Source organism: Capsicum annuum, chromosome 6, assembly GCF_002878395.1.
Source record: "Capsicum annuum cultivar UCD-10X-F1 chromosome 6, UCD10Xv1.1, whole genome shotgun sequence".
Taxonomy (NCBI): domain Eukaryota; kingdom Viridiplantae; phylum Streptophyta; class Magnoliopsida; order Solanales; family Solanaceae; genus Capsicum; species Capsicum annuum.
Window position 1 is genome coordinate 227233439 of NC_061116.1, and position 25477 is coordinate 227258915.

Here is a 25477-nt window from a genome sequence, read left to right on the forward strand (position 1 = left end):
CATGACAAACTACAGGTACAATAATAACAACTCAATAGTATAATCTTTCGACAAAATATTATTGATGTAAAAGTAAATAAAATTAAAATTATAACAATAGTAGTATTAAAATTGAAGAACATATACTACCATCTGAATACTAATAATAATATGGGTACATAGAAGAGGTCAGACCTTATTTGTGGCACTATAGTGATTTGGTCATTGTTGTTGGTTGGTATGGAGTAATGGAAAGGAGGAAGTTACTAAGGTGCTTTTTGCGGGAAATTAATGAACTATCGACTAATTTTTTATCATAATCTTTAACGTTTAAACTTTTTTATTTAAGAATACATTTTTAATATGCTGAAAAAGTGTTATTAGTTTCTATTTAATTTGCTCCCCCACCTTCTTTTCCTTTTTACCTTTACCTTCCTTTAGTTCCGCCTTTATTGATCTGTCACATCTTCTTATTAAACATCTTAAAATTCATCTCGAAAAATCATTTTCTTTTATAGTACTTACTGATTTTATTTTCTGAAATCATTTTTTTTTTTACATTTATTCAATTCTCAATCCCCTAAATGTTAAAAGTGTAACTACTCATTCAATTACCCTCAATTTCGATTAATCAGCATTTTTAAAACAATTATGTAAGTTGTTAACACGAAAGAGAACCTCAGAGTAAGTGATCAAGTTGCCTTCATATTACTAGGAGGCTATCAATGCACCGAGCTGCATTTTTTTATTTTTTTTTTACGTAAGTTGTTGAAATATTTTTTTGGCAACAGGAATAAGTTGTTAAAATATTTTTTGGCAACAGGAATTGGAAAGATGAAGCGGGGAGGATAGTGAGTGGTGCTGCTTAATATGTGGCATCATGGGGCTGCAGGTTTTCTGACCCCCACACTTGTCCTTCTTCTTTACATGTTCAAAAGCTGCTCCAATTGAAATTGCCCCTTTTTGCCTGAGGAGCTTCGACAACATGCCGCCGGAAGAAACAGCGTGGAAATCAACACTGGATAAACCACTCTATCAACTAACTGAAGATGACATTTCTCAACTCACTCGCGAAGATTGCCGCCGTTACCTCAAACAAAAAGGTAGTAACAAACTTGTATAGTATATTATTTAGGTTGCAGTAATCGTCTAGTATATTAATAGTGTGCCGTACAGGGATGAGAAAGCCGTCGTGGAATAAATCACAAGCGATTCAGCAAGTCATTTCGCTAAAAGCTCTCCTTGAAACGACGCCGGATAATCACCCCGCTATTCCCAGAATACTTCACATTCCTCATGTACGTACACCCTCTGCATTTCCCCTTTCTATAGGAGTACTATATATATCTTCATTTTTGGCTCTTAAGCATGTTTATGTGATGATAATATTATTAATTGATTTTGTAAATTAATGTAGGTTCAGAGAGGGAAATTTACGGAAGCCGGTGAACCTTCTAAATCGGCTGAAGCAACGGTGCCTCGTGGAAGAAATCAGCAGGATAGACCTGATTATTTCACTGTCCAGCCGCTCGCTGTTGTTGATAACTCAGCTCCTTCTAGGTGAGTTTTAGTAGAGATGAGTTGTAGTCCGAGTTGATAATCAACTCGTAATGAACATTCTACAAGTATACCTCGAAATGTAGTATGAGAATGAAATTATGAATAGAATGGAATGGACGTGGAAAATTCTAGTAGTCAATCCTAACAAGTTTAGGATTGAGACATACTAATTGATTGCTTGATTGACAATAAGCTCGGTATTGTGCTCAATGGATGGTTGATTGTTGGTTCCTTAACTTTTATTATTAAAGAAAAGGGACTTGACCAGAAAAATTGTTCCTCTTGAATACTCGACTTTCATGCTTCTGTTAAATTGCTGCTAGCTTGTGCTCATCAAAGTCAGAGTACCCTTCTCTAATCTGGCCTCCATTCTTGTTTCATTTTGGTATAGTAAGTGGTTTATGGGGAGTGCTGTTCTTTTGGATTATTGTGGTTAAAATGTCTGATTAATGTGCCTTATTGTTAGAAAAGCATATAAATATTCAGTCTTTATGATGAACTTCAATCTTGCTGCTCATCTGCATAGTACTCCTGCTTCTTGTAGTCTTGCCTTAATACGAACCTCTGTTGATTGCAAATTTATGATTTTAGAACTTAGGTAAGTTCTTTTGTCTATTAACAAATCATCAGATCCAAATATGTTCACCATTTATATTTCCACATGCCTTTGTAACTTATAGTTTGTTAGAAGATACTCTATTGAAAAACAAGGCATTGTAAGGCAGCTTGTGATTCTGCATATCTATAGGGGCACGGGCCTCCATTTGGCTAGCATTTCCTTCAAAGGAAACTTCATCCTGTCTAGCTTCTAAACCTGATAGCTTTTTCTATTGGTGATTCTAGAACAATAGGTACAGCAGATACACCAGTAGGACAAATGACCATCTTCTACAGTGGCAAGGTGAATGTCTATGATGATGTGCCTGCCGACAAGGTATTTGAACTTGCTGAAAATTGGGAACTTCACTAAATCAGTATCGTTTCACTTTTTTCCTGATATGGCCAACTTGCAACTTTTAGGCACAAACAATCATGTGTCTTGCTTCAAGCCCCCTCTGTGTGCCTTCAGAAACTCCGTCGAATGCTACTGTAGCAGCTCGACATACAGCATGCAATTTACAAGCTGCAACTACTAAACTGCGCCCAGATACTGATTTGGTACCAACTATTCAAACAGGTCATTAGTTGCATTACTTCTATTCTGTTGTACTTTACTTGATTGCAAAGGCAACTTGAGAATGTGAATTAAATAGTCTTTGTTTCTGAGGATTTTGGTGAGGCGGGCTCAAAGGTTACTGCAAAAATAAAGCAACCATAAGAAGTTAATGTGAAAATATGTAACAACTTTATGATCCTAAATGTAATATATGGGGGTGTAAAATATCTCTCTAATTATTACTTTTGTGAGGTGGTGTCACTTTTTCCTTGGAACGTCTGGGAAGATGTTTATTGTATTTTATAACATTTTAGTTTGAATCTTTTACAGTGAAAATGAGTGAAGTTTCTCGCATTCCTGTATACGAAAGCAACAGCTTTTATGATGATAATCCTGGTATATTCTCAGTTATCTTTTTGTTCTTCTCTTTCCCCACAAATTACTCCTTGGACATTATAAATTCGTGAATATTAAGCTACTTTGTTCTAGTAGAGATTAAAATATAATATGGAAGGCATTTTAAGATCTATTCCTTTTCAACAACAGAAAAAGAAGCAGCATTTTAAGATCCACTACTTTGAAGTAAACAATCTCATAGAAATAGGGGGGAAATACTAGAAGTGAAAAACTTTCTTTCCATGCTAACCCTATCTTCTAAAAGAAATATATTTGTTTACAATGGAAATACCATCCTGAAGCTCACAAATGTAATCTGAGTGTTGGAAGGCAACTCTGTGTTTTCTGTAAGCAAAAAATTTGCTTAGGTGAAAAATGTTGGTCTAGTGCTGTTTACTTCTCTTTGTGGAAGTAACTAATGTTAAGTAACAATATTCTTTATGCTGAAAACAATATGAACATTGTATTTAAATTCTGCTTAATTTTCTTCATTTATTTATGTCTGCATAAGCAGTGGAGAGCCCTGCAAGCAGGAAAGCATCAGTACAAAGATATCGTGAGAAGCGAAAAGACAGGTATTACAATAACTGAGCTGTTCTGTTCAAAAAAAGTGAAACAATATAAGAAGATCTCCGCACTGCTTTCTGTCTCTTCCTCTCTCTCACATCTCTGTTAGGTGAAGGTTCAAGTGCAAGAGAAAGGTAGAAATAACTTCATCAGCTAGCGTGGATATCTATTTAAATGATCGAATGGGGACTCGTACGTCAAGTGACCACACAAGTGAGGCTGATCTTTGCTTCACACCCCGCATTAAACTATCTACTGCACCTACAGGAAGTGGTCCCACACTAGACAATGTTCAGATGAATCCCACTTTTTCTAGTGGTCTCAATGACAGAGGTGATGTTGCTTACAACCTCCCTATTTGAGTGGTCATAGTACTTTCAAATGTTAGTTACAATAACTTTTTTTTTTGTCCTTACAAATATTAGTCTGTGCTTTATACAGGGAATTGTTATTGACTGAAAAACTTTTCAACATCTAGGAAATAAGTGAATATTGCTTCTCAAAAATAAAGTACTCCTTGTTTCAATAGGTAACCAAGTTGTTAATCACAAACTTCACATTTTTACCTGAGTCTGTTTTTTCTAAGATTCTTGCTGGCAATTGAATTGCAAGATAGCATCAGGTTCCTGCCTCACTGCCCGTTGAAAGAAAGCTATTGCCTTTTGAACCAACTATCCTCTCTTGGGAAGTTGGGCAAATTCATAAAAGATGCCTCAGTTCATAAATTTAGTGATCTCTTGTAAATGATTAAATAGTGAATGAATGAATAGCTTCATTGTGTTTATAGCTCTCTTTGCTCATCCTATAGCATATCTCATTTGTTTTGCTAGATGTCATTGCAACACCAAGTATTGAACATCAACTATTATAGTCGTTTTTGCTTGTTTTTTATATAAATCTTTTGAGCATCTGATTGAAGCTTCTCATTCATTTTTCTCTTTCTTGCAACAGTCTCACTCTCACAACTAACCCAAGTTCTAGTTCTAGTTCTGGAAACTGGTCTCTGGAGATATATGAGACGTTTAATTGGTCAAGTTTTTGATGTATTTTATTGCTTTTCAGGTGTTAAAGAGTGAATGTTGGAAACTTAATGGTTGGGGATGCGCACCAGATCTCTGTTTTGTCTTGAAAGGTTTGGAGGCCATGTCATGTTCTAGCGTCTGAATAGTTGAATGAAGTGGGATGCCGATGGCACGTTTTCTTAGGACAGTATATGTGAAACCGCCGTTCTCTATCTAGGTTCATCTGTTATGTAAATGAAGAGAAAATTAGTGAAACATTTGTCTGGTCATGAAACGTTTTCTTTTCCTCTTTTCTCATCACAGCTAGTCTACATCTTCAATATTGATTTTAGGCTGTTACTTTTCCTTGTTGCTGGAACCATTCTCAATGATCTCGCGTACTTGGAAGTAGCAATTACATGTCCAATTTTTCTGAAACTTGTTCACTTTCAAATTTGTATCACCAAATGCAGTTACTGTTCCCATGGTTCGTGCTGGGCGATGGAGTGCAGGCTGCAGCCAGGGGGAACTGTATGATCCTTGACGTGATTGTTGGCGTTTAAAATAAGATTTCCTGCTATGTTATTAGATCGGATTAACGTGATTGTTAGGCTTAATTTCTTCTTCAGCTTGTTAATTCAGCTATTTGTTGACTAAGACTACAATGGAGAAGTAAATATTGGGAAGAATTATCTTTAAGTATCTGCATTTGTATAGGATACCTACCTTCTCGCGTAAACTTTGAAGTTAAAGAATAAGGATTGCGATCCACATGTATGATTTCACTTTTTTTGTTTTTTAAAAAAGAAATGAATCATCAACGAGTATTACTTACCTGACTTTTGTTTTTTTATTACTCAAAATTCTTCTCAGAGCTACTAACGAACTCTCCCACTATTAATCTCACAACCATTTAAGTAAATCTTACACTAACAATTAAATACCTGATGTAGAGCTTATGCCAACTTTACCCCTACTCTCTAGATAGATTGTTTTCGGTAGACATTTGGCAATATATTGTATTTGATAAATATTTATGTACAAATCACTCTTTTTGCACGTGAGTATTTTGATGTTTGGGATAATTACGATTCATAAATCTAAAAATTACACAAACCCACAACTTAAATTTTACTTATTACATAAAATCTCATCTCTCCAAACGTATTATAAAAATCTCATTTTTCTCTAAAAATACATATACATAGCTTTCTATATATATGTCGGCCCTGTTATGTATATGAATCGGTTTTGTTATGTACATGTCGATCTTGTCATACTTGTTTTGTATATGAATTGGCCTTATTATGTGTGTGTCGGCCCTGTTATATATATAAAGTTTTCTATGTATATATCGGTCTTATTATGTATATGAATTGGAAGAGAGTAAAGTAATTAAAGAAGTGGAAATGTGTAAATTATGTTATTTCTTGAGATATTGGGCCAAGCAGTTTATTACCCGGCCCTCTGCAGCTGAGTTTGTAAATTGCAGCTCACATTTCCATATATATTGGGAAAATATTCTCATTTCCGTAATCGGACATACGATGCAAGATGGACACCTCCGTATATATGGTAATATATGCACATATTTAATGTTTTCCATCAAAATATTTATCTGATATATATAATACCTCTTCAAATGATAATAGGCTAAATTAGGTAACAATTTGTTCCCAAATTTTGCGTTGTTCATCTGTTTATTTTCAATCCAGATTTTATCCCTGAATTTTTTTCTAAACTTAGGAAATATTCTCCTGTGTTAAGATCAGTTTAGTATGGTCTAATGCCCTGATACATTTCTGTATTCATATGCTACACTTAGGAGTCGTATAGTAAACGGATTAGTTATTTCGGAATTATAATCTCCACACTAATTTATTTCATCTCTCACGTTGGGATAAAATGATGACAAATTGAATGGGATAAGGTATATCTCCAGATTAAAGTTGTACCATAATCTAATTCAACTCATCTTGCGTACCAAACAACCCCTTAGAGCTCCAAAGAGAAAAAGTGCTTGACTGGGCTGGGGGAAAAAAGAAGGCATAAAAAATTATTTTAGGGAGAAAACTATTTCTAAGGGAAAAATTCTTTTGTTTTGTTCTGATTTCTGTCCTTATTTCTGTTCATTTTGCTTTTCTTTTAGTCAGTTGAACTTAGATTATATCCACTGACAAATGACAATGTATAATATTTTCTAAGTTACTATGCAATCAAGATTGGTTGAAGAAGGCATTTTGCTAATATTGTTGAGCAGGTTATTGTTACATAGATTGTGTAAATATTCGTTGCGCCAACTAGACGGTATATGTTTTACTTAAGGCAAACATGTTTTTTTTTTTTTTTTGGATATATGTAAGTTGTTGAATCTGTTTAGCATGAGATTATCGTTACTATTATTGGAACCCCTTGTTTGAATTTGTGGCTCCGCCATTGGTAATAGACTCAAAAATGTACTAAAGGGCAGCCCGGTGCACTAAAGCTCCGGCTATGCGCAGGGTCCGAGGAAGGGCCCCACCACAAAGGTGTATTATACGCAACCTTACCTTGCATTTCTGCCGGAGGCTATTTCCAATAGACTCAAAAATGCAGTGTCTGCTCAAAATATTGTGTCATAAATTAACTCTTGGTTTTGATGGCAGAATTTACAATGGAAGGAGAAATGGTAGCACTTCTCTTTGTAGCATTTCTTTGCTCGACTAATGCGTATGAGGTCATGGTATCTTGTATGATGGCCTATGATGAGGGAGGTGCTTCAGCAGTTCTCAGCTCTCCTGAATGTCCTCGGTGGGATTTTTCTGCTGCGATTAAAAATGGAACAGATGATTGCCTGGTAGCGACACATCAGGGGCGTAGGAAATACCAAGAAGATCGTATTAGATGCTATCCTCACGTTACTGTGCCTGTTTTAGGTAGATCCAAACACTAACTTGTTGCCGTGTTCATACATCTAATTGTAATAAAAGAGCTGCAGCTATTGTCTGTCCTATTTCTTATACTTAACTGGGACTTGTTAGCAATGTATCGTTCTCAAGCTACAATGGTAGCTCCCATTTGGAACCCCTCGTGCTTTGAAGACTCAAAAAGGGGGCAGGCTATTACGCGAGAGTTGAAAACTCTTCAAACTAAGTCCAAATGTGGTGGACGTTATGCAGCTGAAGATATCAAAACAAATTCTGCAGTTTAATGAAGTTCCCGGTTCTTGTTGCTCATCTTTTTCTTCATGATCACTAGGCGAAGATGGACTTAACGAAGCTAGTATGGGTGTAGCTGCAGTGTTTGATGGACATGGAGGCAAGGAAGCAAGTGAGATGGCTTCTCAGAGGATTTTAGATTACCTTCTATTGCACGTTATATTCAACACATACAAGAATCTCTTTTCGCATAGTAAGGAGCATGAAGAAGCAGGTCCATATGGATTGAAATTCAAAGGTATGGCTTGAAATTCAAAGGTTTGTAACTTGTCCTACAGAAATTTAGAATATCTGTGGTTATTTTCTGCATTAGTATTTTGCCATAGGAATTTTTAACCTTTATACTGTTTACGTCATACATGTGTCTTGTGGTTGTAGTTTGCATCTTCTACACTTTCTTAGCTTCAAATCTTTCACTGCATCTGCATACGAGTTAATAATCATCCATTAATGAAAAAATGTATACACTTCGTATGCATTTCAAACCAGAAGGGAAAGCGTTTATACCTATTAAGCTACTTTTGACTGCACAAGTATTGATGTCCTGATGTTTACACAGTTCTAATGGGGCATTATATGTAGTTGATGATGAATCGACACATGGAATTCTAGAGAAAGCCCTCTTGAGAACAATCCAAGACATAGATTCAGAGTTTTCGCAGGCACATACAGATCTCCTTGTGTTTGTTGGTTTCTTAAGCTGTCCTTTTGGATTTTCAAGTCAATTTTTCTCTGCAGGAAGCTTTGAAGAATGACTACGTCTCTGGATCAACTGCAATAGTTGTTCTTTGGATGAATGGTAAGATATTAGTTGGTAACCTGGGTGACTCAAAAGCACTCGTATGTTCGAGGAAAGCTCATTTTGATCAGGACAATGAAGGTTTAAAATCTTGCAGACTCTTTGTTCGTTAAAGCTCTGTTGATTATGACGCGTCCATTTTTCTTACGGTCCTTTTACTCTGTCTGCTTTGTTTGAATATCTAAGGAGATTTCGTCACAAGACTTCAAGCTGAGGAACTAACAAACGATCACCATCCTGATAGGGATGATGAAAAGGCAAGAATTCATGCAGCTGGTGGAGTTGTCCTCACTGTTGGGGTGCCTCGTGTTAATGGTATATTGGCTGTCTCGCGGTCTATTGGAGATATTCGCTTGAAAAGGTGCAATCTTCAACTCTCTGACACAAGGTTAGCAAGCCGAGAGCATCTCTTCTGATCTATTTTCTTTTGGTATCTCCAGATATGGAGTTATCGCAGAACCAGAGGTCACGGGTTGGAGACGTTTGTCAAATGAAGACTGGTATGTAGTGATAGGATCTGATGGCATATTTGAGAGATTGAGTCCACAGGATGTCTGTGATATTTTACGCGGAAAACATGCTGTCGAGAACAAGACATCCATCGACTCATCCTCCTCTTTAGCAGACTGCATTGTCTACAATGCATTTAGTAAAGGTAGCAGTGATAATTTGTCTGTTATTGTGATTCCATTGAGACAAGAATCTCCTTCAATGGAACAAAAAGAACAGATGTAAAATGTTGTTCATTCAAGTATGCTTTGCAACTTACAAAAAATTCCGTTACCGGGAATCGAACCCGGGTCTCCTGGGTGAAAGCCAGATATCCTGACCGCTGGACGATAACGGAGTCGTTTGCTTAACTCGCGCATACAGATTATTAAATACCAAATGCAGACTATTAAATACCAAAAGATAACACTATTACTACTACTTGTTTAGCTTTATCTTTAAATAACTCGTGCATGTAAATTCCCCCTTCTCTGTACTACTTTTATTTTATTTGCAAGTGAAAAGCAAAGATCTAGCCAACAAGGGTTGTAGTCCAGTAGATGGGGGCTATTCCATCCTTAATCAGAAGTCGGGGTTCGACCCTGGGTATAGAGAAAACTCTGTTGGGAGCGCTGCAATCTTAATGGCCCTGCAATGCACGATCCAGATTAGTCGGGATTCAATGCGGGCACCGAAAACTGGATGGGAAACCAAAAAAAGAAAAAGAAAAGAAAACCACAAGTTATATTTGGGAGCCGTAATAATATATCACAAATAATATCTTTTTAACTGAGAATTGAAAGTTATTTTTTGGAGGTACGACAAACACAAACTATTTAATTATTGTGGCTGAGCAAGTGCCAAGTGGTAAGTCTACAAGTCCAACAATGTGGGCAGGGGCGCATTAGGGGGTTCCAGCTTCACGTGAACTGATGCTACTCTCCCTAGATCGTATATACTAGTGTGATATTTTCTTAAAAAAATGATACTTAAATTTAGATGTGTGAAACCTAAGCTCAAAGTATCATGTAATGTAATGTAATGATGATCGGGTGCACCTCCCTATATATGTGTGTGCTCTTTTGTATTTATTGTCCTAAGTTGAGGGTCTATCAGAAATAGTCTCTCTACTTCATCAGAGGTAGTGGTATGGACTGCATATACTTTACCCTCCCAGAGCTCACTTTGTGGGAATATACCGGTATGTTGTTATTGCTCTTTCGTATTTATCGAATCTTCCTAGTATACTCTTTGTATGTTTACTCATAGGAGTAATTTAAGCATTTTTTATTTTTTTTTCTGTAGTCGCGTTAGTTTGATCTAATCTTCATCGTGTAAAAAGAAGAGTAATCAATAGTATAATGTTCACCATAATTAGGTCATTCTCTTCCTCTTTTTCATGAGATTCAACAGTTCAAAAAGCGTATATACCTCAAAACACATTTTATATATCATATCCTTAATTCATACAATTATATATGAAGCTAAAAGTTAGTAAGACTAAGCAACAGCAAAATCACTGTGTAAAACTAAGTAATCTTTGACTCCCAATTATACCATTATATATAATTATTCTCTTTTTCATGTGTGGCCATGAATTCTTTCTGTTCTCTTTGAATCTTGAACCACCTTTTTGTATTTGTTATTCGTCTGGACTCTTCTTGTTTTTGTATTTGTATTTGATTATCATATATACTGGTAATCAAAACATAATTATAGTCAGTGTTTATGACGACTTAAATCTTATATACAAGAATATATTGAATAGTGACACCATGTATCTTGTTAATTCAAACGCTTAAAATATTAGATAACATGGTGACACAAATATTTGAACACGAGAATAACACAATCATTTCCATTTAACTAGCTAGCTTGAGAAATATTGCCTATTCCAAGAGTGGAAAGAACAATGCAATAGTAATGCAGTTAATAATTTTCTCTTTCTTATCATGTTACTGTATAACAAGATAAAAGGGGAGCCTTGGAATAACTGGTAAAGTTAGTTGTTGCTATGTGACTGGGAGGTCACGGTTTCAAGCCTTGAAAACAGGCTCCGGCAAAAATGTAAGTTAAGGCCCTTGTGGTGGGGCCCTTCCCCGAACCATACGCATAGCGGGAGCTTTAGTGGAGCCCTTCCCCGAACTCTGCGCATAGCGGAAGCTTTAGTGCACCGGACTTTTCTTTTTTTTTAACTGTATAACAAGATAATATTCAGTACGCATGCAAATGAAATTGCTTGGACTACTTGAGTCAATTCATGAGTATGTATTACTCAGCAACAACAACAAATTCAGTGTATTCCCACAAAGTGGGGTCTGGGGAGAGTAAGACGTACACAATCCATACCGCTACCTCCGAAGAAGTAGAGAGTCTGTTTCCAATAGACCCCCGGTTCAAGACAAAGAATAATAAACAGAAATAAGAAATAAGGAGTAAGAAATAATAAAAAATCAGAGAAATACGAAATACGAGAAATAAGGGCAACACGAAATAAGAAAATTATGAACTAAGACATAGGAAATAGGACACCCACCTAGTAGTAACATACACTCACAAACCAAAGACACCCGCGTACACACTCCTAGGATTACTAACCCCGCTACACAAGATCTCTCTTGGCTGCTTGCTACAACCCACACACTCATAGTAGCCTTCTACCCTTATCCGCGACCTCCACACCTTCCTATCTAGGGTCAACAATTAACTAATTTCTATACTTTTTGCCATTTGGACACTCCAACTCGTTTTCTTCTCGTCTTGGATACTTATCTTTTTATCACTTCAGCTGACCAAGAACATGATGAATGGTATTAATCAAAGACTGAAAATTAGGATAGAAGGTTACTAGGTAGCTAATATTGGGTTCGAAATCGAGAGGGCGTCATGCGAAAGCTTAAAGTTTGCAAACTAATATGATGATAATTGACACAAAATTAAACTTAAAAAATATAATATTATTGATATGGTTTGCCATTCGGCCTACATGTTAAAAACTAAATCAAAATAAGGAGTAAAAAAAACATAAAAAATTGTGGATGTTATGGTATGAGAAAAAGTGTTTCTATTTATAAAGTTACAAAACTTTTTCTTCAAAAAAGATTTGCCAGAAAAGTTTTATATTTTTCTTTAAGAAAAAATAAAAATAATTATGCTACTACTTTTATTTTCCTTCAATAGAAAATTAAAAACTCAATTTTGGTAAGAAAATCCGCAAAAACCCTAAAAGTTGAGTGGTGAGAGATTTGGCTAAAGATTCAATAAGTGCAATGTAGCAAATTAAATAAAAAGGTTAGTGTCAAATTAAAGCCAATAAGTTAGGGACTTTTTAGGGAAGAAAACAGAATTTTCTTCTCAAAACCAACATAAAGAATCAAATTAAACCTTCAACGTCAAGATCACAGATAACTTTTCACTGTATAAGGATCGATTGTTTCCTTATTTTTTTTCTTTGCTTTTTTCCTTTACAGATTAGACTCCAATAATCTCCTTATGTATGGAAATAGTAATAATATATAAAACATGGATGGTGTCTTTGTAAATTTCCATTTATATAAGTAACTTAGAAAGAAATATATATGACCAAAACTGGCAAGACTGATTTCTTGTTCTAAAGGTTAAAAGATACTTATAAGGTAATGAAAAAGGGCGTCACTATTCGTATCAGACATAAATATTAGTAATATTAGTGTCACACCTTAATTAAGTTTATGACACGTATTGTTCGTTTCTTGGCTATGCCATTATCGAACTCAAAAGTGCATGCATACTATGTAAATTTGTTGTTGTTATCGAATAAAGGTTTCCGCATTTTCTTTTTGATTCTAATGTGAGATACGCCTAACATGTATACCTCTTCTTCAAAAATTTGCCAACATATGTATAGAACCTCCTGCGTTTAGGAGGGACTAGTAAAATTAATATGATTTACAAATGATGAATATATATAATCATGCGTAATTAGAGGGCTCGCGTTTGAGTCTTGAGAATAGAGAAAATCTTTATATGAAGCACTCTCCTATTTAATAAGTCTGGCATGACGCAAATCTAAATTAATCTGACATTTGGTTGTAGCCCTGGGTGGAGCAAGGATAACGAAAGGAGTTCATCTAAACCCCTCGTGAAAAAGTTATATGTATACTCTAGGTTGAATACCCTTAGATTATTCATGTGTTTACTTCTTTATATTTTAAATTTTCTTAATCAAAATTCTGGCTTCACCAACAATGCTAGCATGGACCACTTATGTGCAGGGACGGAGCTACCCTTTACATAGTGGGTTCATCCGAACCCCCTTCGGTGAAAAATTATACTATATTTACATGGCTAAAATGTTGAACCCCTTTCGATTAGTTCATATATTCACTTATAAACCCCTTTAGTTAAAATACTGGTTCCGCCACTACTTATGTGTTACTTTAATTTGCACATGATTACTTTAATTTGCACATGATTTATTATTATAGCCCTCTTATTTAAGCACCAAATAACATAACATGGAGATTTGTATGTTAGTAGTTAGACTACTTCGCTTGTATAAATACATCTCCTTCGTCCTTGGTCCCATCCATGCCAATTCTGAACTCTGCAAGTTTAACTTATAGTTAAATCGTCTCGTTAGAATTTCTAGCTCCGCCACTACTTACACCGTGAAGCACTAGCCGTTGAAGCTGCCAGCATGATCTAAACTTTCTTTCAGTTGCAAATATTATCTGACGAAAGATCAGATCATGTGGCAGCATCACCTGTTGATGCTGTCATGAACTATTAACCATATGTGCTTTGTTTTCAATACACCTTTCTTTTCATTGAATTGATTCTTTAACTCGGGGAAAAGCAGTTGAATCTTTTAAAGTGCAGCTGTTGCCTTTGTAACCCCTTCAAAAATATTGATTGTGACAATTTTGTTTACTTTTACTAGTAATATTTTAAGAGTGTATTGCAGACTGTGTAGTTGCATCAGAAAAGAAGTTTATTCATCCACAGTTAGACAAGTTTACGCATCTGGGAAACTGCTGGAGTATAATCTATAATGATGGTTACTCTTCTGAGTTGATCTTCCATCACTTCTTTACCACATAGAATACATCAGACATTCATACTTCTCAAACTCAAAAGTGTAAAGTTTGTAAACAGATATTCAAGTCTAATACACAGTTACTCTGGCAGCCAATGCAGAGAAGGCTGATAAAGTGCCATGACATACATACATCAACAAGCCACATACCAACTAAAACCAACAAAGTAAAAATACCAAACTAATATGTTCATTACATCAGAGAAGTTATTCTAATCAAGCATGACCAACAAGTACCATACCAACCCAGATAAGAGAGGAAAAAACATAAACATAGGCAGTGTCATTAGTCATGATACATCTAAGATAAAAAAGGAGAAATTCACTCCTTGGAGGTTTTGTTTATTAGGGACTTGTGAATGTGAGGGATGACACCACCACCAGCAATGGTCCCTTTGATAAGTGTGTCAAGCTCCTCGTCTCCGCGAATGGCCAGTTGCAAGTGCCTGGGGGTGATTCTCTTCACTTTAAGATCCTTGCTTGCATTACCAGCTAATTCAAGAACCTCTGCAGTCAAGTACTCCAGAATTGCAGCTGAGTAAACAGCTGCTGTTGCACCAACCCTGCCATGGGCTGAGGTTCTGCTCTTGAGCTGACGGTGAATTCTTCCCACTGGAAACTAAAATCCCCCAAATATGTCAAAACAACCATATCAATATTGTACGAGGATGCTTGTGAAAAGAAAAAAAACAAAACTCATTCCAGAGTTCCTCAATTGTGCCGAAACAATAAAAAAAAGATAACACAGGCTAACATATTTGATAAACCCCCAAATTCAATATCCCAAAAAGAGTAAGATGAATCCCAGATAGTTTTTCATGTGTGCATTTTTGAAGTGTCAAATAACAATGACAATCACATCTTAAGTCACAACGGTAGTTTGGAGTGAGACATCATTGTATGGAAAGTCACTTTGTTGCAATTGTACATTGTTGATGCCAAGTTTATGAGCTTAAGATGCTAATCTTCAGATATTCCCTGAATGCAATTAAGACCTATTATTATGTTCATCACCTCCATATGCTTATTGCTTATAAAAAATAAAGATTATATTTGCAAAAACCAAACAAAGACTGTAAAAAGAACACAGCTTGAAGTCTTGGACTCTAAAATTTTGCAACTGTGAAATTTTTTTGGAAAGTGTTTGTTTGAACTAAGTCTCTTCGAGATTTCCATTCTTAATTTCTCATAAGTTGAAATACTATAGAAACTAGTTTTAGGAAGATTTGAATATCCGAGTTTGGAAATCTTCTAGAAAACTAATATCTAAAGTACAGATTGCAAACTCAAGAACTAGTTCGCAAGAACTCAGAAATATAGTTTGCACACTCAAGAACTTTACAACATCAAACAAACCCATTACCCGACATCTACTTAGACATTGCACTCCAAATTCTTTCAAAGTTAACTTACATCAAAAGAAAAATAAGAAACAATATCACAAAAAGCATGAAACTTTTGATACCATAGCAGATTCTGAAGAGAGAACTTCCTAGCTTTTGCAGACTAGAAAAAAACAAAAAAAAACACAAACCATGGAACAGAGCAAGCAGCGATAGTATGAAACTCGAAAATAGTAATCTTAAACCTGTTATTTCCACAATATAATCGGGTATGCAGAATCTGTATATTGCAACAACAACCTCAACTCGAGTTCAAGTATGAACAAGAACACAATGAAGTATTAAATACCCTCAACACAAGATCAAAAAGACTTTTTCAAGAGGTGTATTTATTTTTCAGAAAATAAAGATGAAACAGAAATAGCTAAGGCCAAGTCGTCCGAATTCACGGACTTTCCTTAATGAATAATTCCCTTCACTGTACCCGAGGTTATGGAAACTTCCTCCCAGGATAAAATGTCCTTCAATCCGACTATAGTGGTACCTCAAATAGGCGGATTCCTCGAACACACTCACGGTTTGAATGATCACACTTAGAGTATTTTTAAGACAAGAAGAATGTTTTTTAATCTGAAAATTTCTATATTTTCTATATCTTAAACCTGTGGATGAAACCAAGTTTATATAGCCACTAGATGCCCCTTTGAAAAGGTGGCATTGGTTCATATTAGAGGTGTGTGACTCTCCCTGAAAATGCATGTCTATTCACTTGAACAATGCAGTAATTTTCTGAAAAAGTGCACTGGTTCACTGAAACAGTGTGCACTTTCATTGAAGAGTTGCAACTTTCTGAAACTGTGCAATCTTCTGTAACAGAAGCAACAATCTGAAACAGTGCAACCTTCTGCAACATCATTTCAAACAGACGCATCAGTTCTGAAACACTGTTACTGCGTGTATATATATAAATGGAGGCCTAAACAGTGCAGAAAAATTTTACTGTATTTTTCCTTGGCATTCTTCGGAATTCAAATAAATTTTGTCCAAAAAGATAAATCTCATCGATCGATCATTTTCGAAATCCGAAGCCGAGCGATGACGACGACGGCGCGATGCATCATCTATTTCTTGCCTCACTTGCCATGTGGAGTAAGTGTTTCTCAGTATAAACACTCTCAAGTTCTCTTCTTTCACCAATGTGGGAGAAAGAGTAAACTTGCCAAAATTGAGTACACTTTTCATTTTTGGTGTTAACTCAATTTTTTTTTCTCTTCCACTTGATTTCTCCAATTTTCATTCAACACACTTTCATTACTGTGAACCCAACAATCCCCCACATGAATGGGGAATGGCTATTTTTCGTAAAACTTTTACGGACAAGTATATAATCATCAAGCAAAGACTGATTGCATCTGGATAAGTGAGTTTCCCTTTGAACTTTCCGTAGTGAACATGCATCAGATGCACTCGGTCAATCGGTAGATTTGATATCTTTGAACCGTCGAGCTTTAATGTACACCTAGACAACACATGTCACACAACCAGCCTTTTACCGTTTATGGTTCTTACGATTTTGTTCTTTTCAGCCATGAACACGTCCCGATTTTCATGAGAACTTAGAGAATAAGCCTTTACTAACATTCTCTTTGAAGCAGCTTCCACTTCGCTCTCACATAGGTGATTTCTAAACGTTCAATCCTGTAGATTAAACTATTTAGTCAAATCTGCCAAATTTAGATAATCATTAAAAGACTTTTCACCTAAAGTCTTATCCTTGTTTACTAAACATTGTCTACATCATGAGAATGGGTTGGGTATTTGACAATGTTGAACCTGTCAGACACAACTTTGTTTGATCTCCTTGAACCTAGCTCTTGGGATCTACAGTCTGCTAGGTAGAGTTGCCGCCATGCTTACTTGTCCTAGGCCTTAAACCCATTTTCTTGGATGTTCTTTCTATTCCTTCTCTAGATAGGCCTTTTGTAAGCGGATCCGACACATTATCCTTTGACTTTACATAGTCTACAATGATAATTCCACTAGAGAGAAGTTCTCTTACGGTATTATGTCTTCGTCTTATAAGACGAGATTTACCGTTATACATCATGCTCCCTGCCCTACCTATTGCCGTTTGGCTATCACAGTGTATACATATTGGTGCCACTGGCTTGGACCAATACGAAATATCTTTCAAGAAATTCCGAAGCCATTCTGCTTCTTCACCGGCTTTATCTAAAGCGATAAATTCAGATTCCATTTAGAGCAAGCGATACAGGTCTGTTTGGAAGATTTTCAAGAAACTACTCCTCCACCGATAGTAAATACATATACACTTGTGGATTTTACTTCGTTCGATCCAATGATCCAATTTGCATCACTATATCCTTCAAGTACCGCATGATATTTATTATAATGCAGAGCATAATTTTGAGTGTATTTAAGATACCCCAAAACTCTTTTTATTGCCATCCAGTGAATTTTGTTGGGATTACTCGTGTACCGACTTAATTTACTGATAGCGCATGCTATGTCTGGTCGTGTACAGTTCATTATATACATTAAACATCCCAATACTCTTGCGTACTCCAATTGCGAGTCACTTTCACCATCATTCTTTTGAAGTGCAAAGCTCGCATCCAATGGAGTCTTGGTCATACCGAATTCTATATACTTGAACTTGTCAAGTACCTTTTCGATATAATGAGACTATGACAATGTCAACCCTTGTGGAGTTCGATGGATTCTTATACCTAAAATCACATCTGCAACTCCAAGGTCCTTCATATCAAACTTGCTCTCGAGCATTCGTTTTGTTGCATTTATGTCAGAAATGTCTCTACTGATGATCAACATATCATCCACATATAAACATACAATGACTTGGTGATTTGGAGTGTCTTTAATATAAACACATTTATTACATTCATTTATTTTGAATCCGTTTGCCAACATGGTTTGGTCAAACTTCGCATGTCATTGTTTTGGTGCTTGCTTTAGTCCATATAGTGACTTGATAAGTTTACACACCTTGTTTTCCTTTCCTGGAACCACAAAACCCTCAGGTTGTTCCATGTAAATTTCTTCCTCCAAATCTCCATTTAGGAATGCGGTTTTCACATCCATTTGATGGATTTGAAGATCATATACCGCCGCCAAGGCAATTAACATTCGAATCGAGGTTATTCTTGTTACTGGCGAGTATGTATCAAAGTAATAAGGCCTTTCTTCTATTTGAAGCCTTTTACTACAAGTCTTGCCTTGTATTTGTCAATAGTACCATCCGTCTTCATTTTCCTTTTGAAAATCCATTTAGAACTTAAAGGTTTATTTTCGGGAGGAAGGTCAACCAATTCCCATGTATGGTTGCTTAAGATTGAATCTATCTCACTATTGACTGCCTCTTTCCAAAAGGATGAGTCTGACGACGACATCGCTTCTTTAAATGTTTGAGGTTCATTTTCTAAGAGAAATGTTACAAAATCCGACCCAAACGAAGTTGACGTTCTTTGACGTGTACTATGTCTTGGATTTTCTCATTATGTACATTCTCACTTCGTTCATCTCAAGGTCGTTTAGATCCTCCACTAGACTGTTCATGTCTAATTTTATACGGGTAAATATTTTCAAAGAATTCAGCATTATCTGATTCAATTACCGTATTTTCATTTATATCCGAATGTTCGGATTTATGAACCAAAAATCGACATGCTTTACTGCTTTTAGCATATCCTATGAACACGTAGTCCACCGTTTTAGGCCCTATCTTAACCATTTTAGGTATAGGAACTTGAATCTTCGCTAGACACCTCCACACTTTGAAATATTTCAAGTTAGGTTTCCTTCCTTTTCATTTTTCGTTAGGAATTGATTGTGTCTTACTATGGGGAACTCTGTTGAGTATACGATTGGCCGTAAGGATGGCCTTCCCCCATAAGTTTTGCGGTAAATCAAAACTTATAAGTAATGCATTCATCATTTCCTTCAAAGTTCGGTTTTTCCTTTCCGCAATTCTATTAGATTGAGGTGAATACGGGGCCGTAGTTTGATGGATTATTCCATTCTCTACACATATTTGCGCAAAGGGAGATTCATATTCTCTGCCCCTATCACTTTTTATCATTTTGATCTTTTTGTCTAACTAATTTTCAACTTCAGCTTTATATTGCCTAAACGCATCTATTGCTTCATCCTTACTATTTAGCAAGTAGACATAACAATATCTAGTGCAATCGTCAATAAAAGTTATGAAATACTTTTTTCCACCACGAGATGGTGTTGACTTCATATCACAAATGTCAGTGTGTATTAAGTCTAAGGAATTCGAATTCCTTTCAACGGACTTATAAGGATGTTTTGCATACTTCGATTCCACACACGTTTGACATTTTGATTTATTGCACTCAAAGTTTGACAAAACTTCTAAGTTAATCAGTTTTCGTAACGTTTTGTAATTAACATGGCCAAAACGTTCATGCCATAAATCATAAGACTCAAGCAAATAAGACGAATTCGAACTTTTATTCATTTCAACAGTCATTACATTCATCTTATAAAGGCCCTCCGTGAGATAGCCTTTTCCTATATACATTTCTCCTTTGCTCACTACAATTTTTTCAGAAACGGTTACACATTTGAATCCATTCTTATTTAGGAGTGAAACAGAAATTAAATTCCTACATAACTCCGGAATATATAACACATTGTTCAGTGTCAAGACCTTGTCGAAAGTCATCTTTAGGCAAATTTTTTTCCTGTTCCCTCCACCTTAGCAGTAGCAGAGTTGGCCATGAAAAGCATTTCTTCTGCTTGAGCCGGAGCAAATGACGAGAACAACTCTTTGTTTGCGCAAACATGGCGTGTGGCACTTGAATCCATCCACCATTCGCGTGGATTCCCCACCAAGTTGCATTCCGTGAACATAGCACACAAATCATCATATTCTTGGTTGGACTCAATCATATTCACTTAGTCATTTTTCTTGCCTTTCTTCGGGGCTCGACAATCTGTGAACTTGTGGCCAATTTTGCCACAATTGAAGCATTTTCCCTTGAACTTTTTCTTGGGTTGATTGCTTCCATGTTCAACTTTTTTTCTTTTCTTCGAGTTGTTTTGGCCATCTTCTACAATATGTGCTCCATTCATTGTAGAATTTCCCTTTGACCTTCTTTCGGTAGCTTTATTGTCCTCTTCAATAGGAAGTCAGACAATAAGATCTTCAACGATCATCTCCTTACGTTTATGTTTTAAGTAGTTTTTGAAGTCTCTCCACAAAAGTGGTAGCTTCTCAACTATCGCTGCTACTTGGAAAGCATCATTCACAATTAAACCTACAAAACAGTTTATGTGAGTATTATGAACATTTTTAATTTGTTCAACTAAGGTATTTTTCAAAAATATACCTTCTGCTAGGAGATTATGTATGATGACTTGCAACTCCTGTACTTGAAAGACAACAGATTTGCTATCAATCATTTTGAAGTCCAGGAACCGTGCAACAAGGAATTTCTTAATTCTCTCATCCTCCGTTTTATATTTCTGTTCAAGTGCCCCCCACAGTTCCTCTGATGTCTTGGTTCCACTATAGACATTATAAAAGTCGTCTTGGAGACCACTCAGAATATAGTTCCTGCAAAGGAAATCTGAATGTTTCCAAGCTTCTACAATAACGAAGTGGTCCTTGTCTGAGGTTCCCCCGGGCACCTCAGGAGCGTCTTCGCTAGTGAACCGTTGTAGACATAAAGTGGTGAGGTAAAAGAACATCTTTTGTTGTCACTGCTTGAAGTCAATTCCCGAAAATTTTTCGGGCTTCTCTGTCGGTGCCATAGTTGGCGGAGCATTTGTGCGACTTGATGTGGCAATATTATTTGCCCCCATAGACGTTGTCGCATCCATCATTTGACTTTCAGTTGTCATTTTTCCTGTCACCACAAGACAGAAAATTAGTATTTTTCAGAATACTATTAATAAAGTTAAATAACTTTAAACTCTTCTTCTTATTTCTAGTTAACGATGAAGTTTTTATTACTTCGAATCGTCATCCGAGTGAATCTTAACTTGTGATGAAGATTTTATGTCTTCTAATCACCAGTTAAATTCAAGCGGAGTAGAAAGCCTAAGCTTTAATCTCCAAAAACAAGTAATACAGATTCTGTTAATTTATTCCTTAAGATTGTTATTTCCACAATATATTCGGGTATGTAGAATCTGTATATTGCAACAACAACCTCAACTCGAGTTCAAGTATGAACAAGAACACAATGAAGTATTAAATACCCTCAACACAAGATCAAAAAGACCTTTCCAAGAGGTGTATTTATTTTTCAGAAAATAAAGATGAAACAAAAATAGCTAAGGCCAAGTCGTCCGAATTCACGGACTTTCCTTAAGGAATAATTCCCCTCACTGTACCCGAGGTTATGAAATCTTCCTCCCAGGATAAAATGGCCTTCAATCCAACTATAGCGGTACCTCAAATAGGCGGATTCTTCGAACACACTCACAGTTTGAATGATCACACTTAGAGTATTTTTAAGACAAGAAGAATGTTTTTTAATTTGAAAATTTCTATATCATAAACCTGTGGATGAAACCAGGTTTATGTAGCCACTAGATGCCCCTTTGAAAAGGTGGCATTGGTTCATATTAGAGGTGTGTGACTCTTCCTGAAAATGCATGTCTATTCACTTAAACAATGCAGTAATTTTCTGAAACAGTGCACTGGTTCACTGAAACAGTGTGTACTTTCATTGAAGAGTTGCAACTTTCTGAAATTGTGCAATCTTCTGTAACAGAAGCAACAATCTGAAACAGTGCAAACAAAACCTCCTTATTTGAGACCATATAACACTTTGTAGTAATGTTTTGTAATACCTAAAAAAGGCATACAACAAAGTCCCTAAGGAGGTCGTTTGATGAGCAATTAAGGACATGTGCGATGAAGTCAAGACCCGGGCTAGAACAATGAAAGGATATTTAGAACACTTACAAGTCATGATAGGGTTGTAGTTGGGAGAACGTTCTTATTTGCCATAGTGATGGACAAACTCACCCGACAGGTGTCGTGGTGTATGTTATTTGTTGATGACATGATATTAGCCAAGACTACATACATACTTCCCTCCCCAAAAAGGTAAGTATAAGGTCTACGTATAAACAATTCCCCATACCTCACTTGTGAGACTACACTGGGTATGTTATTGTTGGTGGTGATTTTATCAAATATTGGGTAGATCAAGTAGCCAAACAACGTCGTGTATCATTTCATATTCTACAAAAATCAGGCAATATGTGGCCTTAATAAAGGTGAAACAGTGGATTGATTACCTGCAGGCCAGCTCGAGATGAACGAGAGATTGGCTTTTTCTTGTCTTTCTCTTTGTTGGCAGCCGCCGCAGCTGTTGTTTTCCCCGCTACAAGGCCTTTCCCTCCTTTCCCTGCCATTTTCCTTCACTTCAACACTACACTATCTACTAACAACACACAGAAAAGGCAAACAGTCAGACCTTTTTATACTCCTAATTATAAACTGTCCAAAACGATGTTAATTTTCCAAATATTGATTACATATTCAGCAGAAACGAAAGGAAATTATATACTCCTTTCAAAAATGTTGCCATTGAACGACTTAAATTCGTAGATCTGACTTTAACATCACCTTAAACACTAAATTCAACAATAACTTACCCCGTGAAATCAGACAAATTAGGGTCTGAAGCGATCAGAGCATACACAAATTTTTAAGAGACAGTTTTAAGTCGCTCAACTCAAGCGAAGCAAAACAAAGGAGTAATGAAAAGTAAAAACGACAGAAAATACCTTAAACACGAAACACAAAAGACAAAAATCAAAAGATCAGATAATATGAGAGAGCTTTGCGAAGAGAAGAGTACCTTTTTTTATTTTTTATATTTTTTTATATTCTGTGTAGATTTGTACTGTCCACTTCTTGTTTGGCTCTTTTAAAAAAGTGGTGAGTTTTTGGTGGGAATTCTGAATTTTGACTTTATTTGAATTACAAGTTTTCGTTATTTTACAACTTTACCCTCAATTGATTGGGCTGGGCCACCTAAACAAACCCAACTTCTTAAGAATCACGGCCCAAATTGAAGTTGGCAATTCACTTGTTATTTGATAATTTACTAGTATCATTCAAATTTTGTTTTTATTTTTTTAAATTATGCAAATATAGTGCTTGAAAGTTTACTTTTTCGTATAATTTTATACTTAGATCTGATTTTTGCTTATATATTTTTCAATATTATAAATAAAATATTAGACTATCGACTAACGTTTGTCACAACTTATAAAATTTTAGAATGTGATCTAATATTTCCTATAAATTTTTAGTTTGCTTAAAAGAAAGAGTATGGTCTAAAACATCCTTAAATTGTAAGCTAAATAAAATGAGAGTCATTTATTAAATAGATATCTCGAAAAGGGATACCATGAAGAGTTTCAAGGTTCGCTCTCGTCGCAAAGTAACTTTGGTTCTTAACATTATAAGAAGGAAGATTTACCAAACTAACAAATAATACTCCCTCCGTTTTCTTTTCTTTGTCGCTTTTGACATGACACATCAACTATGAAAACAGTTATTGATATGACTATTTAATCATATTACTTCTATTAATAAATGTTTAGAGTATATGTTTTGAAAATGGTCTAGACAATAACCAATTAATGTTAATGATAAAATAGAAAAAAATTATGTTTTCTTAATATGTTAAAAAGTGTTGAGTAAAAATAAAAATATAATTAAAAAAATAATGATAAATAAAAGCGAACAAAAGAATAATTTATAGTTGTTGACCACGTACAAGTCTATAGCAAGAGTACACAAAGATCATACTATTAAATTCTAGAGTTACATGTTTCTAAAAATATCTTATCTACACATAAAAGGTACAAACTATGATGAGGCTAAAATTTTTGAGCCACCTACCAAAAGTGATCAATTTGTTGGTCCAATTTTATATCTTTCGGACTGCAGGTAAAATAAATTTCCTGCAGACAGTACACTGTACAAGTTGTACGATGTTCTTATTAAAATCAGCTAAAAGACATGTAATAGTTAGTACTTGTACGATGTTCTTATTAAAATCAGCTAAAAGACATGTAATAGTTAGTTGGAAGATATTGAAGAAATCTAGTTGCACTACTTCTCAGTTCTCTGTATGTTTTTTTTGTTTTTTTCCAGTCAGTGATAATTTGTTAGTTGAATGTCTTAAATATTAGTACTATATTTTTAACAGAGACAGGTCAAGTAAAGCGGGTCATTAAATGAATATCTTTTTACTAATTGGAATTTTATCAGAAGAATGAATCGAACAAAGTGAAACTTCGTTGATGGAGATGAGTGGCTGGAGAGATCATGAAAAGGGACCTGGTTCATTGATGGAGATGAGTAGCTGGAGAGATGAAAAGGCCTGGGTCGTTTGATTGGAAAATAGTTATCCCGAAATAATTAATATCAGGAATAATTAATTTCACAGATTATCCCACCATGCATATGAGATGACTTATCCTAGTGTAAATAGTGAGATAAGTTATCTCGATATCAACTAATACCTCCAATCAAACATTCTTTATTTTATCCCGAAACTACTTTACCTTTATACCTTACACCAAACGATCCCTAATAGAATGAATTTGTGGAAATGATAGTTCTCTTTTCTTCCTTCTCAGATAGTAGATAGAGTATATGTACACGTACAAAAGAATTTTAAAAAAAAAAATATCTAGGAAGATATTTTAACAGCTAATGACAGTTGTATAACTAACTCTAACAGCAGGTGATTCAACTAACTAACTAAATCAAAAACTGGAAATAATAATTAGTCTGCTCTAATGCTAAAGTAGATTAACACACTCAATCTCAACAAAATTTGATTTTAAATAAAAATTTAAAGTTAGC

At 35.5% G+C, this 25477-nt stretch overlaps 3 protein-coding genes and 1 non-coding gene across 15 annotated transcripts; 2 read left to right on the top strand and 2 right to left on the bottom strand.

The window, feature by feature from the left end:
- The first annotated feature begins 751 nt into the window (after window positions 1-751).
- LOC107875282 (protein TIFY 4A) lies at window positions 752-5097 on the top strand. Of its 2 annotated transcripts, XM_016721930.2 has the most exons (9): window positions 752-1082; window positions 1156-1277; window positions 1397-1539; window positions 2383-2473; window positions 2560-2716; window positions 3026-3091; window positions 3606-3666; window positions 3774-3991; window positions 4721-5097. In XM_016721930.2, exons 1-9 carry the CDS (start codon window positions 965-967, stop codon window positions 4732-4734), a joined length of 990 nt encoding a protein of 329 aa, XP_016577416.1. In that variant the 5' UTR covers window positions 752-964; the 3' UTR covers window positions 4735-5097. The 2 variants fall into 2 exon arrangements, with proteins under 2 accessions (XP_016577416.1, XP_016577417.1); XM_016721931.2 differs by lacking the exon at window positions 4721-5097 and having other exon boundaries at window positions 753-1082; window positions 3768-3799.
- A 993-nt stretch (window positions 5098-6090) lies between these two features.
- Window positions 6091-9626, top strand: LOC107875283 (probable protein phosphatase 2C 51). Of its 6 annotated transcripts, none has more exons than XM_047414266.1 (7): window positions 6091-6234; window positions 7305-7574; window positions 7933-8094; window positions 8439-8518; window positions 8595-8736; window positions 8842-9016; window positions 9096-9626. In XM_047414266.1, exons 1-7 carry the CDS (start codon window positions 6207-6209, stop codon window positions 9388-9390), a joined length of 1152 nt encoding a protein of 383 aa, XP_047270222.1. In that variant the 5' UTR covers window positions 6091-6206; the 3' UTR covers window positions 9391-9626. The 6 variants fall into 6 exon arrangements, with proteins under 6 accessions (XP_047270222.1, XP_047270219.1, XP_016577418.1 ...); XM_047414263.1 differs by having other exon boundaries at window positions 7897-8094; window positions 8845-9016; window positions 9096-9615; XM_016721932.2 differs by having other exon boundaries at window positions 7897-8094; window positions 9096-9593.
- Window positions 9431-9502, bottom strand: TRNAE-UUC. Its single transcript has one exon. It is a non-coding gene; the product is annotated as a tRNA-Glu (tRNA).
- A 4620-nt stretch (window positions 9627-14246) lies between the features above and the next one.
- On the bottom strand, window positions 14247-23531 carry LOC107875284 (probable histone H2A variant 1). 6 transcript variants are annotated; one of them, XM_016721936.2, is made up of 3 exons: window positions 23454-23531; window positions 22888-23030; window positions 14247-14840 (listed from the first exon to the last, which is right to left on the bottom strand). In XM_016721936.2, the coding sequence occupies exons 2-3, from the start codon at window positions 23002-23004 to the stop codon at window positions 14544-14546; spliced, it is 414 nt and encodes a 137-aa protein (XP_016577422.1). In that variant the 5' UTR covers window positions 23005-23030; window positions 23454-23531; the 3' UTR covers window positions 14247-14543. The 6 variants fall into 6 exon arrangements, with proteins under 6 accessions (XP_016577422.1, XP_047270223.1, XP_016577421.1 ...); XM_047414267.1 differs by having other exon boundaries at window positions 22888-23033; window positions 23454-23511; XM_016721935.2 differs by having other exon boundaries at window positions 23380-23458.
- Window positions 23532-25477: the final 1946 nt, after the last annotated feature.

Excerpts from the sequence above, each read along its gene's own strand:
- LOC107875282 (XM_016721930.2), top strand. The coding sequence starts at position 965 with ATGCCGCCGGAAGAAACAGCGTGGAAATCAACACTGGATAAACCACTC. Across the intron at positions 1,083-1,155 it reads CCGTTACCTCAAACAAAAAG|GGATGAGAAAGCCGTCGTGG; the intron begins GTAGTAACAAAC and ends TGTGCCGTACAG. Across the intron at positions 3,667-3,773 it reads CGTGAGAAGCGAAAAGACAG|GTTCAAGTGCAAGAGAAAGG; the intron begins GTATTACAATAA and ends TGTTAGGTGAAG.
- LOC107875283 (XM_016721932.2), top strand. The coding sequence starts at position 6,207 with ATGCAAGATGGACACCTCCGTATATATG. Across the intron at positions 8,519-8,594 it reads TAGATTCAGAGTTTTCGCAG|GAAGCTTTGAAGAATGACTA; the intron begins GCACATACAGAT and ends TTTTCTCTGCAG. Across the intron at positions 8,737-8,841 it reads TTTTGATCAGGACAATGAAG|GAGATTTCGTCACAAGACTT; the intron begins GTTTAAAATCTT and ends TGAATATCTAAG.
- LOC107875284 (XM_016721936.2), bottom strand. The coding sequence starts at position 23,004 with ATGGCAGGGAAAGGAGGGAAAGGCCTTGTAGCGGGGAAAACAACAGCT. Across the intron at positions 14,841-22,887 it reads CATCTCGAGCTGGCCTGCAG|TTTCCAGTGGGAAGAATTCA; the intron begins GTAATCAATCCA and ends GGGGGATTTTAG.